General features: G+C 41.6%; 3 protein-coding genes across 7 annotated transcripts in view; 2 read left to right on the top strand and 1 right to left on the bottom strand.

Moving 5' to 3' along the window:
* Positions 1 to 183: 183 nt before the first annotated feature.
* On the bottom strand, positions 184 to 3,840 carry ttc9 (tetratricopeptide repeat domain 9). The gene is made up of 3 exons (XM_030044048.1): positions 3,274 to 3,840; positions 2,508 to 2,690; positions 184 to 1,052 (listed from the first exon to the last, which is right to left on the bottom strand). Exons 1-3 carry the CDS (start codon positions 3,749 to 3,751, stop codon positions 970 to 972), a joined length of 744 nt encoding a protein of 247 aa, XP_029899908.1. The 5' UTR covers positions 3,752 to 3,840; the 3' UTR covers positions 184 to 969.
* Positions 3,841 to 5,950: 2,110 nt separating this feature from the next.
* On the top strand, positions 5,951 to 12,040 carry med6 (mediator complex subunit 6). The gene is made up of 8 exons (XM_030044050.1): positions 5,951 to 6,052; positions 7,749 to 7,908; positions 9,050 to 9,141; positions 10,013 to 10,095; positions 10,202 to 10,310; positions 10,489 to 10,604; positions 10,734 to 10,761; positions 11,102 to 12,040. The coding sequence occupies exons 1-8, from the start codon at positions 6,031 to 6,033 to the stop codon at positions 11,230 to 11,232; spliced, it is 741 nt and encodes a 246-aa protein (XP_029899910.1). The 5' UTR covers positions 5,951 to 6,030; the 3' UTR covers positions 11,233 to 12,040.
* A 634-nt stretch (positions 12,041 to 12,674) lies between these two features.
* pcnx1 (pecanex 1) overlaps positions 12,675 to 17,656 on the top strand; it is a 33,052-nt gene continuing 28,070 nt past the window's right edge. For 3 of the 5 annotated variants that reach the window (XM_030082128.1, XM_030082126.1, XM_030082125.1), the window contains exons 1-3: positions 12,675 to 13,194; positions 14,801 to 15,015; positions 16,470 to 16,575. In XM_030082128.1, coding sequence (XP_029937988.1) covers positions 13,042 to 13,194; positions 14,801 to 15,015; positions 16,470 to 16,575 — 474 coding nt within the window. In that variant the 5' untranslated portion in view covers positions 12,675 to 13,041. The remainder of the gene's footprint in view (positions 13,195 to 14,800; positions 15,016 to 16,469; positions 16,576 to 17,656) is intronic. The other 2 variants (XM_030082130.1, XM_030082129.1) reach the window with 1 other exon arrangement.

Genomic DNA, 17,656 nt, shown 5'->3' with positions numbered 1-17,656 from the left:
CATCTCTGGTTCACATGTTTATTTAAGCACTTTGATAAGCATTTTTTTTTTCTATAGAATGATGAATGGATAGATCCATTTGTAAGGCGGCCAATGCACCCAAAAGGATTTATTTATAGCTTATGAAAAACACTGTGGAGTGAAACGAGAGCGGAATATATTGAACCAACATGAAAAAAAAAATTATACTTCAATCAACAGACACCTTTATTACACACATACTTTACACACATATATTTTTTTGTATATGCTGTGAATGAAGTGCTTCGTTTGGCATTAATAAACAAGACACAAATAGCCTGTATCTCAATAATATTTTTTTTTTGATTATCTATAAATAGCCTATATACATTTGGTGATATGTCTCTTATTCATACTGTAATTGGCAACCATGTGCTCATGATGTTCTGCCCACACTTTGTGAGTTAAAACCTATTTAGAGAAAGCACCTTTTATTCGGATATTATCAAGAGTATTCCAAAATCTTTGTCTTTTGTAGCACTTTTAAAAATAACAGTTTAATTGTATAGGTGGTTGTTACTCATTTACTCCATGCCATTTAAAAGACAGCTTGTGCGAGGGTAGGTGCTAATTTACAGTTCTGCTCGCCTACAGACCTGCTGGAGTCACTCTCTGGACTTTGTTGCTCATCTCTCTATCACAAGTGTTGGCCCGTATGTGCAATGTTTTGACTGGCAGTGCATCAGACTTGTTTGTAACGGTTAAAATATACTTGTGATGTACTCATACTAGACACTTTGGCGACAGAAACTCAGTATCTGATCCAAAAAAATGCTTCAAGCGCGCAATGGTGAAGTTAAATCACATAACTGGCGAGGGGTTGCTGTGCAAGGCAAAAGCAAACATATATCTTTTCACAGCGAGACCCTGGCGTGGTGTGCGAGGTCCGGGTGGCACACAGCAGGGCAGGAATTTATGACGGGCGAGGAGTCATCAGACGGCGAGTGTTTATGTTGCCTCTTTCTTTTCCCTTTGGGCATTTCGGCGAATTTTCATCTCTGTCAACTGGATGTAGCGGATAACATTGGTGTCTGGAAAACAAAGACAGGAAAAGGCTGCATTATTTCCTCTGCAGACAGGAAACCTCTCCATTAAAAAATGAAATCTGTGATCAAACCTATTGGATTATGCAAAGGCTAAGGCAGAATTCACACACACACTCATTCTCCTTTGATAAAGAACTCATTTGTAAATCAATCTTCAATGTTGGGCAAAAACCTATCTCCAAAATGAGTGGTTTTTAACAGGACCAGCATGCATTTCTTGTTTTCCCAGTGGGGTTTTGCAAATATTTCATGACCATGGGTGGCAGGGTGGATATCTGCAAGAGTGACTGATTAAATGACATGCTTTCATAATCACAAATTATACATGCACTATGCCATTTCAGTGTCACTATTGTCACATATGTCATCAGTGCTGAAACACTTAGTGGGTTGACTCATCAAGCACGAGTTCAATCGTTGATTGTTTTTGTCATTCATCAAGTAAAAAATTCAAAACATTTGCTTATTCCAGCTTCATTAAGAATACCACAATGCTAGGATTGTCTTATTTTTCTCTGTTTATATCATTATAACATTAATACTTGGGGGTTTTTTTTGGCTGCTGATCAGACTGAGGAAGTCATTTGAGGACATCACTCTGGCCTCTCCTGATTTCTGATGACACTTTGTCGCTATTTTTAAGCTGAAAAGACTAAATGATTTATTAAATAATTGGGGAAAAAGTAATGGACAATGACAGTAATGATTAGTGAGCCTTATTCCACATATTATTCTTTTAAAAACTGATCTGGAGCGATTTGGTGGAGGTAACAAGCTGATTTCTATTGTATCGATCACAGCAGTGGAACACCAGGGGCTTTTTAACAGAGTCACCAGCAATAATGAGAAATACTGTAATTTAAGGCTGGGCTATAATTTAATATTTTCGCTCAGCAGGTCATTTATTGTGTTTCAGCAGCATGGTATTACGATTATATTATGATTTTGGAAATTGTCACATGCAACTCTCCTGGCTAAACTGATGATAACAAGCATTTTTTTTTTTTTTTTTTTTTTTTTAAACATGAGAATTGTAGAGCTGTAACATTACCATCACGCCTAACATTACCATTTGGTTCAATGACAAGAACATCCATTTGATTATTATATGAATCATACTGTGACATATAATGGCATCTTTAAAAAAAAAAAAAATACTTATGATTATTATATTGATTTCAACCCTACTGCTTTCATTCCACCATTTTTTCTCTCCCTAGATGCCAGCAGTGGGAGAATGTCCAAAGATGACTGTTGTGATCACAGGTTTCACTCCCACCTTTGTGGTTATCAAAATCAAACACACCTACATAGACGTAGGTGCAACAACAAAAACAACAGCAAAAAGCTTCTCAAACGTGGATCTGGTCAAACAGAGGTCTGTGGTCTAATGCAGGTGAAAGGGGAAAGTTTCCTATCTATTCATCTGTCAGTCCTGACCTGAGGGCTCCTGTTTGTGTGACTCCTTGAGGTAGTACAGGGCCTTCTGGAAGTCACCAAGGTGGTAATAAGCCACACCAGAGCGATACAGGGCTTTGAAATTGGCTCCCTCCTTGCGCAGGACTTTCAGACAATATTCCTTCACTCGCTCGTAGTTCACCAGCTCCATCTGCAGCAGGCAGGCTTAAAAAAAAAAAAAAAGCATAAGAGAGAGGGAGGGGGGGCTGATATCACTGTCTGAACAATTGTCTGGATTCTATAATTATGAATGAACAAAACATCGTGCATCCTTTTAATATTGAGCTGCAGCGCATCTGAATCCACCTCTAACTGATTCAATATATTGATATTTCCAAGAAAAAACAGCAACAAAAAAACAATGAGGGGTAATGGGCTTTACCTTGATTGACCTCATCAGAGCACTTCCTGACAGGAGTAATTGTACCTACATTTTATACATTCATCGTATTCTCCAAGCAATCGTGTGTGTGTGTTTCCTCGGAGGCACCGAAACGCAATTTGATCCTTTTATGAATAACAAATATAAATGTAACGCTTTAACTTGCCCAGGGGTAGATGAATAAATCATCCACATCAAGTGAATATCAAAAAGAAAGTGAGGCGGCTGGTGGGGTAAGCCTGAGAATGACTCATACTGTTGATGAATCATTCATGAGCTCTGAAAAACTCTATGGATCTTTCAGTAAAAAATAAAAGAGACGAGCATAAAAAAAGTGCTTTCTAATAAAGGTGGATGGTTATTTACCGGCCAGGCTGTTGTAACACTCCAGCTCTGCATTCTCCATGGCACCTTTCTGCTCGTCTGTCAGCGATGTGGACTTGCTGATGGTCGGCAGGAGAGAGGAGGGGGATTTGGAGCTGGTGTCTGGATCGCCCAGCACCCTGCACAGCCCCTTCATCTCCAGCAGAGCGCGGTGGTACTTGCCAATCGCCTCCCTGTACTTCTTATCCTTGTAGCACTGGGTGCCCTGGGTCTTGAAGTCGAGCGCCCGTCTCACGGCATCAGCTGGCTCGGAGTGGGATGGCTGCTTCAGCATCGACCCACCATGATGCCTCTGCTGCTGCTGCTGCTGGTATCTGGCATCTCTGGTCCGGCTGCCGCTGGGAGGATGAGCGCCCTGCTGGAGCCGCGGGGAGCCGCCGCCGCCGCTGTCCGTGCCGCTCCCGGTGCCGCTCTCCTCCGCTCTGGAGGGGCCGTCCTGCCCAGCCTTGCTCGCACTCATTTTCGACGTTGTATTATTGTAGCTGCCCTAACGCCGGACTCTGATTTAGCTGGGAGACGTAAGAGGCTCCTCACTGCATCCTCTCGCCGTGCTCGTCGCACGCAGAGCTACGTCTTGTGCGCGCAGCAACGCTCTGTGCGCGCTCCTGCCTCCCCTGTTTTTTTCCCCTCTCCAGCCCGATGAGCTTATTGGTTCTTGACGCAGGGCCAGTGGCCCCAGGGGACCTCCAGCAAAATGACAACTTTAATTTGGTTGCCATTTTATTCGAAGATGCAAATAGGACATTTTATTTCAAAGCAGTCGACGCGGGGAATAGCAATGCTTTCTTTGTTAATGTAGACTACGAACCTGGAGGAGATTTTATTCATGAACTGAAATGGGAAATGGGGCAGTACGGGAGCCAGTAGCTTCATTTTTAATTTGTTTAAAATGAATTTGTAAGAAATTACTGTGAGGTAATGTTAAAAAAAAAAAAAAAAAAAAAAAAAAAAAAAACAGTAGACCTAGGTAGCTATAGCTGCAATCATGTGCATATTGGTTTATTTGCTTCTTATTTTGTCTTTTCTTATTTTGTGTTTTTTGAAGACAGTAAGATAATTCCTTTTGAGGGCAGTTTGTTTTATTTTAGAAATAAAGGTGTATAAAGCCATGATTTGTGCTCCAGCAGCGTGAAGAAGAGGGGACAGTGGGCACTGGGCATTAGCCTACTTGATGCTGTAATTAGCCTAATATAGTCACCCAGACATTATTGTGATATAGCCTAACCACAATGAGCACAATAAGGGCTTCATGTCGACTAAAAGGTGCTTCCTCTCTGCGTCATAAGCGCCACATATAGTTTCATTGGCACTGGAGCAAATTCAGTTTCATTCAAATGACCTCAACTCATGATTTCAATATTTCCGATGAGAGGTAACACTGAAAGGCAGGAGGTGGAAGTCATGTCGCTTTAAATGTGCTGTCAAAAACAACATCAGCCCCCCTCCCCTCCTCTTTCTCCCTTTTCTTTTGTGTTTTCTCTCTTTCTTATCTCAGACTGGAGGAATGCAGTCATCCTCACTCAGATGAATCAGATGAACATCATCCAGCCTGTCGGCACTTGTCCGAGCGGCCAGATAGTGCGCCTCGTGCGCAGCCACTTTGGACCGACTTAATGACAGAGCACGAGCCCCAATGACAGGGTGTGACGTCACTCAGGCAGGGGTTTATCTGGGGTGACGGGGTCTGTCCAAAACCTGCGGCCCCTCTGTCACGGGCCAGCCCTCTGCCCGGACGCACGAGGGGTGTTTATCGAGCGCGCGGCAGTCCCTCCGCTCCTGTCTCACTCCCGGAGTGAACTCAGCTGTCTGGGTGTGTGTGTGTGTGTGTGTGTGTGTGTGTGTGTGTGTGTGTGTGTGTGTGTGTGTGCATGTTGAGCTCAGCTGTCTGGGTGTGTCTGTGCAAGTTGAGCTCTGTGGTGCAGAAGCAGCTGAAAACACACAAACTGCATGCAAAACGCCCGGGAGAGCCGCTGGAGTTTTGTTTGGTTGTTTCAGTGGAAACCGGGGCTGGTTTGCAATCCTACCTGCTCTGCCCGTCCAGCTGTCAGCCAACACACATGCACACACATCATGAGTCTGTCATTTTATGGTGTATCCAATTTTTTTCTTTTTTAAGTTAGTCTCTTTGTGTGTGTTCTTAGTAGCCCATTAGTGTCGCTTTGATTTAATCGTCAGAGTAATAAATAAATAAATAAATAAATAGATAAAATGTGTCTTTCTGTAAAGTTTATGAAATTTATCCATGAAGCCTAGTTTATTCTCTCGCCTCCGTTATTATTTTATCACTTTGTTTAAAAAAACATAGGCCTATATATATATAAATATAAACTTTATTGCGAAATTCTCAAAGTCAGCTCTTCAAAATACATTCAAAATGCAAAGACAGGCATAAGTAGCCTGTATGATACATAGGCAACATGTATTAAATGAACGAAAGTGAGACAGATAAATAAGAAAATAGCCTATCAAAATAAATAAATAAATAAAATTTAAAATATACTACTACTACTACTACTACTACTACTACTAATAATAATAACAATAATAATAATAATAATAATAATAATAATAATAATAATAATAATAATAATAATAATGATGATGACAAACAAGAAAACAAAAATGGACAGATTAATTTTAAATACTGTCAAAAACATAACGGCGGTCACCAGACAACAGACGTCACCAAAATGCGACTCGACGTCTACGTGATTTTTGTGAGACAGAGGTGTTTACAACATGGCGTCGGTGGATTTGAGAGGTACTGAAACATTAGCTTATTTTATCTCTCTCTTCTCCTCTTTTCGACACCCTTTCTCTATGTGATCATATTCTGTGACTCGATGAAAATATTTTTTAAAAGGTGTATGTTGTGAAAAAGTAAAGCTGAGTCTGTCTCGCAGGCAGCAGGATCCTGACGTCGTTGTTAGCATTAGCAGCTAGCTGACAGCAGCTGCGGAGCGTCGCTCGTGTCTTTGTGCGGCTTCACGCTCACGCATCCGCTTTGTTTGGGTTTTAATAAAGCTCCACATACTTTAAACAGCGGATTGCACGCCAGGCTAGCTTTTTAATAATTTACATTTTCCTTTCGCTCGAACTCAAACCCCATTAGTGAGCTAACTAGCTAATGTTAGCTCGTTTGTGGACGATATATCGGTATCATATCGTTATCTAGATATGAACCTGCGTGATATTAATATATGCAAAGGCAACGACATGGATGATGTCATATTTAGGCTTAGGGTTAGCCTCAGACAGTGATTGGTCAGATCTGATCAATAAAATACTTTGAAGTTTCTGTATTTCTGCGTCCAGTTGGTGTTTTTTGATGAAGGCTCAGTTTTCACTTTTGTTACACTTAAAATGTTGTTCAGGCATTGTGTCGGAGCAGAGGATGCACCAAAATGTTTGATTTTATTCTTTCAAATTTTAGTGCAGCCTAAGACGGTGATTGGTCTGCTCTGATCAATAAAATACTTTGTCAAGTAAAATTAATTTTTTTACCTCCATTTGGTGTTATTATGCTGTTTTTGAAGAATGCTTGATTTTCAATGTCATATGGTGTATCGTATCGCTGTTGAGATATTTGGCATAATCATCGAGGTATGAAGTTTTGCCCATACTGTCCATATATTTGTCCATAATGAGTCACTTCATTTCAAAGTCTAGTAGCCTTCGACGCAGAAGACACATGGTCTCTAGTTTTCTCTGAGTGAATGAATGAATGATGTTTTATTATTGTGTTGTGCAAGACACCAAGATTATAAACACCCAGGCCAGGAGCAGAGTGCAGCCTGTACATTATCAAACAGCAGAAATAAACGAAAAAAGAGACAGCGAAAGCATCTGTCACTTTCAGATTCATCAGACTTTTATCAAGGAGGGCAAAACTCCTAAATCACAGATAGAAGCATACCTTATATTAATAACAAATCAAAGTGAATATTGATTTAACAAACAATGTTGCCTTCTTCTCCAGGCTTTTGAAGCAAAGTTAGTGGACTTAAACACATCTAAATTAAACAACCATTACAGTTTTTGCTCATCAGAACTGCTTTACTTTTATATTCTGGAACAGCCATTAAAGATCTTAAGAACCTCAGGCCAGCGTTTGGCTCAAATACGGTTAGAAGTGTGTTTTTACAGCCTTATGTCTGACCCGTACATCGAAGAGGAGGAGAGAATTTCACATCTGAACTGGCGATGCACCGGCCTACTGGGCGCTTATCACAGGAAGGAGATGGGAAGCTGCACGTCCTATGAATGTGTGGCTTTCTCTCCTTCCCCCTGACCCACACATAACCTTAAATGTCATTAGTAATAGTTAAAAACAAATGCAACACGCAGGTAACTAATGGACATATTAAAACTGTCGCAGTATGAGTTTCATCTTCATCTAGCCCAGTATATTAGCCAATATCATGATTATTTGTTTGGGCTGCTCTCTCCTCTTCCAGACAACCCGCTGGGAATATCCTGGGTCGACAGCGGCTGGGTGCCCATTCTGAACCCTGGAAATGTCCTGGACTATTTTTCTGAAAGAAGCAACCCCTTCTACGACCGAACCTGCAACAACGAGGTGGTGAAGATGCAGCGGCTCACTCTGGAGCACCTGAAGTGAGTTTACAATGTGAACGATTTAGATTTAGTTAGACTTATGCTACTCAGAAATACAGGCGAATTGGGATGGGCAAAGGGTGGGGAATTCATTTTGAAGCCTTTAGGTCCTTGAGGAAGGCTTCCTGCCAGGCAGCTCCAAGGTCACTGAGCTTTGACCTCCCCAAGGAGGGAGACAAGCAAAAAGAAAATGTTCCTGTGAGGATCAATATAGTGGTACATTTTAGTCAAAGCACTAGCAATTCAAAAGAGGTTACTCAGCATGCTACTCAGAAATACAGGCGAATTGGGATGGGCAAAGGGTGGGGAATTCATTTTGAAGCCTTTAGGTCCTTGAGGAAGGCTTCCTGCCAGGCAGCTCCAAGGTCACTGAGCTTTGACCTCCCCAAGGAGGGAGACAAGCAAAAAGAAAATGTTCCTGTGAGGATCAATATAGTGGTACATTTTAGTCAAAGCACTAGCAATTCAAAAGAGGTTACTCAGCATATGGACGCTGCACCACAAACAAACAAAGAAACAAACCAGACACACACAGATGTATTAACTGTCTTAAAGGTCACAGTAAGTATCTTTTTACAGTTTAATTGCAAAGTCACATAATTTCTCAGTCCCTCAGTCACGCCTCACAACCAAAGCTGGCTGTTTTTGTTTTTTTCTGCCGCTGCTCCCAGGCTCTAGAACAGCCTCCCATCCCAGATGAAGTCCTTGTCCACTTTTTACACTTTAAATCCAATTTGAAAAGAAACTTTTTTCTCTTGTTTTTATTCAGTCTGAGGTTGCCCAATGTTTTTTTTTTTTTTTAGTCCATTATTAATTCATCTCTAACGTCCGCTCATTGAGTTCTAATCTACTGATGGTTTTATTCTGTTTTTTTTTTCTCTGGTTTTATCCATGAACTTAACTTCTTAAATTCTTATTTCGATACTTGATTTTACCTTTTTTTTTCTTTTTCCATTTTAGCCTTGGCCTTTCTGTATTACTCTCCTAGTCTTGTACATTTGTATCATAAACCCTTCTGCCACGATTGTAAAGGACTTTTGGACAACACCTGTTGTTTTTATATGCACTATATAAGTAAAAGTGACTTGACTAGTGACATATTCTTGAGCTGTAAACACTTATATTGTCTCTTTTCTTCCAGTCAGATGGTTGGAGTGGAATACATCCTACTTCATGCTCAGGAGCCAATTCTCTATATCATCAGGAAACAGCAGAGACAGTCTGCTACGCAAGGTGAGCAGCTGTGTGTCTGATTAACTGCTTAATGGAGAATTAAAATGTATTATACAGTGCTGGCGGGGTGTACCAAAGCACATGGCCTGCACTTATGATGTTACAGGCTGCCGTTCTCCTGTCTTATCGTTTTGTTTTTCCTGTTATTGTACACTGTATAGGACAAAATGCCTTCTAAATAGTCCTGAACTGTTAAAATAATACAATTTACCCAGGTGTCCTCTTTTAATTATTCAACCATAATTTACCTGTATTCATGTGGTCACTGGTAACAAAACACCCCAGTAAATAAGGTACATAAAAATAAAACTGCCATATTTAGTTTGTTTGATTAATAACAGGGTGTTTATGGGTTCTTCAAAAGTCTTTAAACGTCTAAAATTCAATGTTACAGATATCAGGCCTTAAAAGTCATGAACTAGTCTTACAATTGTCTTTGTGAGATCTTGATTTCAACATCAAGCATTTTATCTGATTTAATTTTTATATGTATTTCTATGTATTTCTTCTTGAAGATTAACTCGACTCACTTCATACATAGCTGTTAGTTAACAGCAGAGAGAAATCCTTGAAAAATCTCATACTTACCTGTGAAGTCTGTGAAGAAAAGTATTGAGTCGATTCATTACAACACAATACTTACAACACATAAAAACATATAATATGATCATTTCAGAGAACCATCAAGTTAATAATGACTGTCGATCACAAATGTAGGGCTTACCTTTACGCTCTCCTGAAATGCTGATTTATATGAGAAAGATTATTCGTCTTTTAAAAAAAAAAAAGTCTTAAATTTAGTTAAAATCTGTCTTAAAAAGCATTATACCTAACCTAAACCAGGCTCTAATTCTCCTCTTTGATCCTTCAGTGATTCCCTTGGCTGACTACTACATCATAGCAGGAGTAGTGTATCAGGCTCCAGACCTGGGAACAGTCATTGGCTCCAGAGTGGTGAGAGTTTACAGCTTCATTCTTTAGAAAACATTTCATGAACAGTTTTTAGAGCCAGGAGTCTTTGATTGATGAGTGCTTTCGTGAAACCTGCCGTCTCCCTCAGCTTTCTGCCGTCCATGGGATCCAGTCTGCGTTCGACGAGGCCATGTCCTACTGTCGCTACCACCCGTCCAAGGGCTACTGGTGGCACTTTAAAGATCAAGAGGAGAGAGGTTTGTTTTTGACAATGCATCTGAATTTACGTTACGTTATCAGCTGCCACGCAAAATGAGCGCAGCAGCAGAATAAGACCAACTTAAACAGCAAGCAGCCGACAGTGAGCACTGCCAGTGCGAGATTATGATAGTAAGTTCATGTTGTGTCGTTGGTTAACCAAATGTCTTTGTGCAGAAAAAGCCAAGCCCAAGTCCAAGAAGAAAGAGGAACCTAGTTCACTATTTCAGAGGCAACGTGTGGACACACTTCTTTTGGACCTGCGGTCAAAGTTTCCACCAACATTTTACCAGGTACACATTACACTGATTCAAAAAGCCACTCATTGTAATTTCCCTTAAATAAGATCAGTTAAATCATTGTCAGTGTGATTAGATTCACTTGTTTATTAGTTGTAATTTATGTTCTTTCTGCAATTTCAGCCGAAGCCTGGCGAGAAGCCCATTCCAGGTATGATCTCAAAGTTTTTTAAACATCAAAAGCAGATTAGAATAATTTATCATCAAGTGAAATCTATGCCCATCACTGCCTGTCTAGCATGAATAGGACAGTGAATGCCGTGTTTTCCAGCCCTTAACCCTCTAACTTCCTGTTGTTCTGTGTTTTTATTTTGTTTACCATCATGGAAATTTTACTCTTGAGCCTTTCTGGCTATTATTCCTCTCCATGCTATTAAGAATTTGCTTTTGCTGTCAGAATTTAAATGGGGTGTAGTGATGATTACGTGAACATGGGAGTAAAATATTTTTGCCAGGCTAGTGCCCGAAACCTGTGTTCACTTGTGTTTCAGTCGAGGTGAAGAAGGAGCCCGAGCCTCCCACAGAAGCAGTGAAACAGGAGGAGAGGGAGCCCGCCGCCAAGTCCTCGGCCCCGGCTCCTCCAAGCAAACCACCGCCGGAGAAACGAGCGCGGCTCCAGTGACAGCCGGACGTCCCGCGCTCCAGGCAGACGCACAGAGACAGGCTTACAACTCTGCCTGGACGGACAGTTTGACAATGGGAGCATTTCTGTTTTCTGTATTTCTCTCCCAAACCTCAAGACCATCTGCCACTTTGCTGTTTTGATCGCTTTGCCAGAGGCTGAGAGTGAACGCGGCACGTCGCCTGTGTCAGCGCCGTGCCAGGACTACTTTTACACTGTAACCTTAGTCTTGTGCACTCGATAAATTTGGCAACATGGACGTTTCAAGCAGCTGTGCACAGGACAGGGGTTAACGGCTTGATGTCAGCGGGCAGTGTAAATCTCGGTGTAAAGAATCCCTGCAGTGTACGCTGAGGATGAGGATGAGGATAAACGGATGATGAGCTGACATCAGCATCGGTTTCGGCTCACTGTTGACATCAGCGGCATGTTTGTGTTGCAATGACTGCAGAGGATTGTCTCATGCCCCATCTGCTTTATGAAGACGTGTGTCATAACATCAGACGCTCCTTCCTCCCCACCACTTAACCACTCTTTAATTTAATTTGGTTTGTGAGAAACAGCTCCGGGCCTCAGATTGGTTTGTCAGCACGCTGCACATGTTGAGAAGTTCCTGAAAAATACACAACTCTTCCCACTGTTTTCTTGAAACACTTTTTATATTAAAATAAATATGTTGTATGAATTATGCTAAGGATTTTTGTTTATGACCAGCGTAATAGTTTCTGAATAAAATGCTGTGTAAAATGTACATGATGTTATTTTGACAATGACTTGTAATCAAAAACATAAAGGCTGGAGAGCTTGAGTTACTCTGCTCTTTTTTTTTTTTTTTTTTTGACTCTGACCTCTTGGTTTTGCAACTCCTCCCTTTTTGTATGTAATAAACCTCATCCAAGAATTGTACACACTAATTAATCAGTCCTCATGCATTGATCGGTTTGATGTTGAGTGGATTTGCAGAGAGATCTACATCGTTGTTCATCCTTATGACTCTTCTGCATCATATTTTTTTGGCCTCGGAGCAAAATATGTTTACTTTATTGCTTATTTTGGCCCTGGCCTTGCATGGGACTTGATTTTCTCCGGGGGGGCTTCAGGTTTTACTCATCCTGACACTCTTTGCAGCAAATTTGGTTTGAAACGCGACTGCAGCTGGTTTGGTCATTTGTGTGTCGTTTGATTAAAGTACAACACTGGTTTATGTAGCTTACAAAAAGGCCCTGATTCTTCATAGATTTTTTTTTTTTTTTTTAATTATTATTGTGTTAGTGAAAGAAGCAGAGGAAGACTGTGATCACCAGAAGGGGGCGCCATTCACCTGTTTTTGTATCCCGGGAGCTACAATCGCCTAGTTACGAATTTCATAGAATAACTTAAACACATTCGTGCTGTTTGTCATACCGGGTTGACTCATGTTTCTCATAACCAGGCAGCGTCACACCAAACTCATATTTGAACCCAGTGGAGGAAAAAAAAAAAACAGACAAAGGAACGGGCGAATGGAAAGAGATGGAGCTGGGAAAGGGAAAAAAATAAATAAATAAAACAAGCAGCATCTGCCGTAGCGATGCCACGAAGAAGAAGTTTCTCGCAGGGCGTGGTGGGATAGGAGTCTCCTCAGTGGAGGACTGAAAACAAGTGACCCAGCTGGCTAGCTCAGCTGCAGAGAAGATGGCTGCAGCGGGGATTTTCAGGCCAGCGTCTGAAAACAGAGCACCGTCTGTCATGCCGAACGACGACTAGCCTCCGTGTCTCCCTGTTTATTTATTAGTCGGGTTCGGTTCGGACTCGGAAGGGGGATACAACATGGGGTCGCAAACTCTGCAGATCCTGAGGCAGGGGGTCTGGGCTTCAGTCACAGGCGGATGGTATTACGACCCCCACCAAAATACATTTGTCAACGCTTTACATCTCTACATCTGGCTGTTTCTCCTGTGTTTCCCCTTCACACTCTACATGGTAAGTGCTGTCTCAGTTTAAAAAAAAAAAATTAAAAGCTATAGATAATATATTTGGTTTGGTTTGGACCGCTGACAACGGTACGAAAAGGCAACCGAGTAAAGCCTGTGTCCGTTAGTTGCCACAGGATACCAACGGTCGGTCTCAGTCTATTATCTGGAGCGGAGACCACGTAACGGTTCGTATTCAAAATAAAACCGGATGAAAATGTAGGAATATACCCAGCTACACCGCAAAACCACCAAACCGGGGGTAAACAACAAGAGATACGTGTTATTTCGACGGCGAAATCGTAAAAACAAATAATCGGTGATTTCCTTCCCCCCCTTCAATAAGTGTATCACTGTCCACCAACTAGATTGGACCAGAAGGCTCTTTTGTTTAAATTCAATGTTTTTCCACAGTGATGTGTTCAGGAGCAGTCAGGATGTTAGAAGTCGATGATACACAGCTAGACTGTATTCAGTGTTCAGTGGATAACCCCCACCCCCCTCCTCCTCTCTCTTATCTAGTTGTTTTCTCCCTGTCAGGAGTGATTTGCAGTATCACCAGTTTTCACAAGCATCTTTTGTAGCATCTGTAACAGCTGACTAGGATGCCTGGCTATCCTGTCAGTCTGCATTTCCAGGAAAGAGAGCGGCGGTACTGATTTTGCTTGGTGTATTTCTCACCATGGGGTCTATTTTGGCCTGTTTTCTAAAGCCAGTGTCAGTGTTTACCTTTGCGCACTGATAGCATGTACTTTCCCTGCAATTTCTCAAGAAGGGACTTTGCACATCAGAATAGTTGTAGGCCACTTCTGCCTATTTATGGATGGTTTGTGCGCCTGTTATTACTATGAGAGCATAGTTTCAAACCGTCACATCAGTAAAGCTGATAGAGATGGGCCGCACAGAACTGACTGATAGCTCAGTGAACTGTTTTTCAAATGCTCAACTCTATAAATGTATTTGGGTCAAGAAATAGATGCATACTACCATCTATATTGAGAGGCTAAATGCTCCGTATCAGTTTGTGGTTTCCTTTCTATTTCTGGAGTGGAAATAAATACATTGGTCAGCTCGATGGTTTATACTGAGCCACAGGTTTGAGGGGTGCTGGTGTTCGTAATAATGGCTAACAGATGCAGTGTGTATCTCAAGGACAACAGGGGAGATCGGAAATGGAGCCCAAAAGACCCTGTGGTAAACATACAGTTGCCTGGTAATAAGAAAGCTACAAGTATATGCGGTAATAAATTGTGCTTTTGCTTCAGCTGTGTTTTTGCTGACTATATTTGCTGTGTTTTACTTAGCTTGAATTGAATGCTTAGTTCCTAATCTTTCCATTTTACCTAGTTTGGGAAAAGTATGATAAACCACAGTTTTTTCTAAAAGGTCATTCTGACAGCCTGGTGGTTAGAGGGACTGTCTGGTGACTGATAGGTCACAGGTTTGATCTTCACTGCACTCGGTTTTTCAGCAGCCACTTGTCATGTCCGTTTGTCCTTCAGCCAGACACCGAACTGCCCACCTGCTTTGTCATTCCCAGCTTTAAAACTTCAGCCTTAAATCCAGGGAGAAATGGTGTTTTTAACTTCCGTCACTACATGTCTGTCTAACATCAGGCCCTGCCGCCAACCATGGTGATTGTGGGAATCTACTGTAGTGTGATCGCCGCCATGTTTCTGCTGCTGAAGACGGTGAACTACCGCCTCCACCATGCCCTGGACGAGGGCGAGGTGGTCGAGCACCGGGCCAAGGAGACAGAGGGCAGCAGAGGCAACACCAAGGGGGCTAACGACGGCAGTGTCACACGCCGGGAGGACAGCAACGGCCCAGGGTAAGGTCATGTGTGTGGCCTGATGGTGGCTGGGACATCTGAAGTGGGATACATAAGATGGAGTCCCCAGGAGAGTGATGCAACACTGAGTGACAAAGCGCCTTAGATGACAAGGCATATATTGTCTTTTGTAAAAAAAAAAAAAAAAATCACATATCTTAACACTTAGCAGTAGTCAATGGAGCCCGGTTGTCGCATGAGTCAAGTCATTATATAGGTGATCTAATCTGGAGTTATCTATCAGGACTGAGGTCAAAGGGTTGTACTCTAGTGGTGATGCATTTAAAGACACACCTCTGCTACAGGGAGAATCAATATTTCAACTCAAAGCCTTCCAGATGAGTCAGTCAATGCCACAATGCCAACAGTATGTAGGAAAGTCACTTTTTTACAATCTTTTTTTTTTGGCATTTCCCCTTCATTTAAGACACACAAAGCAGTTGTCCACTTAAAAGACATGCAGGAGCAATATGGCTTGTGCTGTTGTGTGTTGTTTTAAATCCAGTGCTGCCTGTACAAAGTGCTGGGGGATATGCACTCTTTTCTACTTTTTGTATCATGCTACCATGGTACGTAAACGGTATGCAGGACATTACTTCATCATTGTGGCATTTGTGTGTGGACACATTCTAATAACCCAAGAACAGTACAAGATAGAAACTTTACCTTTATACAAAAGGTGAATATGTCCAAATATGGCACTCCCTTCCAGTCTTCTTTTTTATTTTTATTACATGAGGGTCTACTTCTCATTAAGGAGGAATGAAGGACAGTGAGCCTTTAGCATTTTACTGCCCATGCCTTGAAGAAGTGACTCATTTTCACATTCCTGAGAGAGTGCTTAGCAGGATGCTGAGAGAAGGGAAAAGCAACAAGAAGAATGAGAGCCCTCGACCGCATGGGCAGTCACAGTTGCAGCTTTGCCCACACATCTGGAGCTACATTCCAGGTTCTTTAAGTTTACAGTAAAGCAGACAAGCTGTGTTGAAATTGATTAAGGTGTTTTTTTTTTTTTTTTTTACATTTTCCCTCCACTTGTCCTTTGCCCATGTGCGCAGTGTTTTGCAGTTTATTGCTCGTGATGTTTGTTTTGTGGTTTGACCGTTGTGAAATATTTTTGGCATATGGAAATGATTTATAGACAATCCTTGGCAAGTTGTTTGTTTCGACATACCAACTGTTTAAACAAGCATGTCCGAGCTAAATATAGGCCTAGTGAAAGTTTATATGGATGCTTTTTTCTCTCAATAGTCTTCAAAGGAGGAATGGAAGGAGGAGTGACATATAACAGGGCTGACAGTACAAATGTTCTGAATGGTGAATGGTACATTTATCTCTGCTGTCCATTCACATTCAAGACAGTTAATGTAATTTGTGTGTGTGTGTGTGTGTGTGTGTGTGTGTGTGTGTGTGTGTACACGTATGTGTGTGTTTGTGTGTGTGTGTGTGTACAGGGATCCTGGAGGGGGTATTGAGATGGCAGATTTCATTCGGGAAGAGACTCCACCAGTGGACTGCAGTTCCAGGAACTCCTACACTGGGATGGACTCTAACCACCAGGTAAGGAGAGGACAGTAGACAACAGACTCTCACTGTACAGTCACTGTCTATATATACTTCACCATCATACCACGCATCTTCTCTGCACCCAGTTGTAGATGTTTTGTCCTGCACCTGGTATTTCTGTTTGTGTAAAAGTCTTGTAAAATGTCAGCACCAGTGAAGTAAGGAAAATGTGAGCTGTACCTTGTGAATTAACGCAAGTCTGGCTCTGATGCAATGCATGCTCTTCTTGCTCTGTTTTTCAGTGGAAACCACTAATTGAGTCCAATGTTAGTGATATAATCTCAGACTTTCCTCTCAGTATCCACATGCGATTGCCCAGACTGATTTCTTTAATTTAAGTTATGAAGAAACGTTTTTATAACCTGTTAGCCTGCAGCTTTTCATCTGACCTATCTTAAACCACCGATATTTCCAGAGCATTGTTCTGTTTACTGTATCACTACTTGTGTTTCAGTAAGGTTTCAGGAATTTGCCGCTATGGGATCAGGACTACCACTATGTTTTTGGACCATATGTAATCTTCCTATAAACTAGTTTTGGGTCCCAAGTTCTCTCTTTTTTCCGGTTGTTGTTTTTTAAAATTGTTCCAAATATCTTTTTTCCTCTTTAGTGTAATGTGTGCAGTGCTTACTGAAACCCAACAAAGGCACAAATGCACCATCAGTGTGATCTGAATATCTCAGTGTGTTACACATGATCTTAGTTCAAAGTTTTATGTCGTTTGACTGGAGGAGAGGAAGGAGGCGAGTGTGTGTATGTATGTGTGGGTGTGTGTGTGTGTTTGGTGGTGTTTGTGTGTAGAGGGTGCTTTCACTAGGCATGGTACTCACATAGCTTACTGTCAGCAGATATCTCTATCTTTAATATTCAACATTATTTAGCCCTTTTATCCTGTGAGATATATTTAACCTCTGAATCCCCCTGGGTGCAGTGTTCTACGTCTTTGTACTGTGTGTCCTTGAGTCGCTAATCAGCCGGCATGTTCTGCTCAGCTGCTGTGTACCCACTTGGAAGAGAAGCCAAAAGTTATCTCTGTGATGACAGTGAAGAGGCGACGGCTGTTTGTAATACACAA

The sequence above is a fragment of the Myripristis murdjan genome, chromosome 22, assembly GCF_902150065.1.
Source record: "Myripristis murdjan chromosome 22, fMyrMur1.1, whole genome shotgun sequence".
In the NCBI taxonomy this organism is placed as follows: domain Eukaryota; kingdom Metazoa; phylum Chordata; class Actinopteri; order Holocentriformes; family Holocentridae; genus Myripristis; species Myripristis murdjan.
Note: the sequence above shows the minus strand (reverse complement) of the source record. Positions and strands in the feature narration are given on the sequence as shown.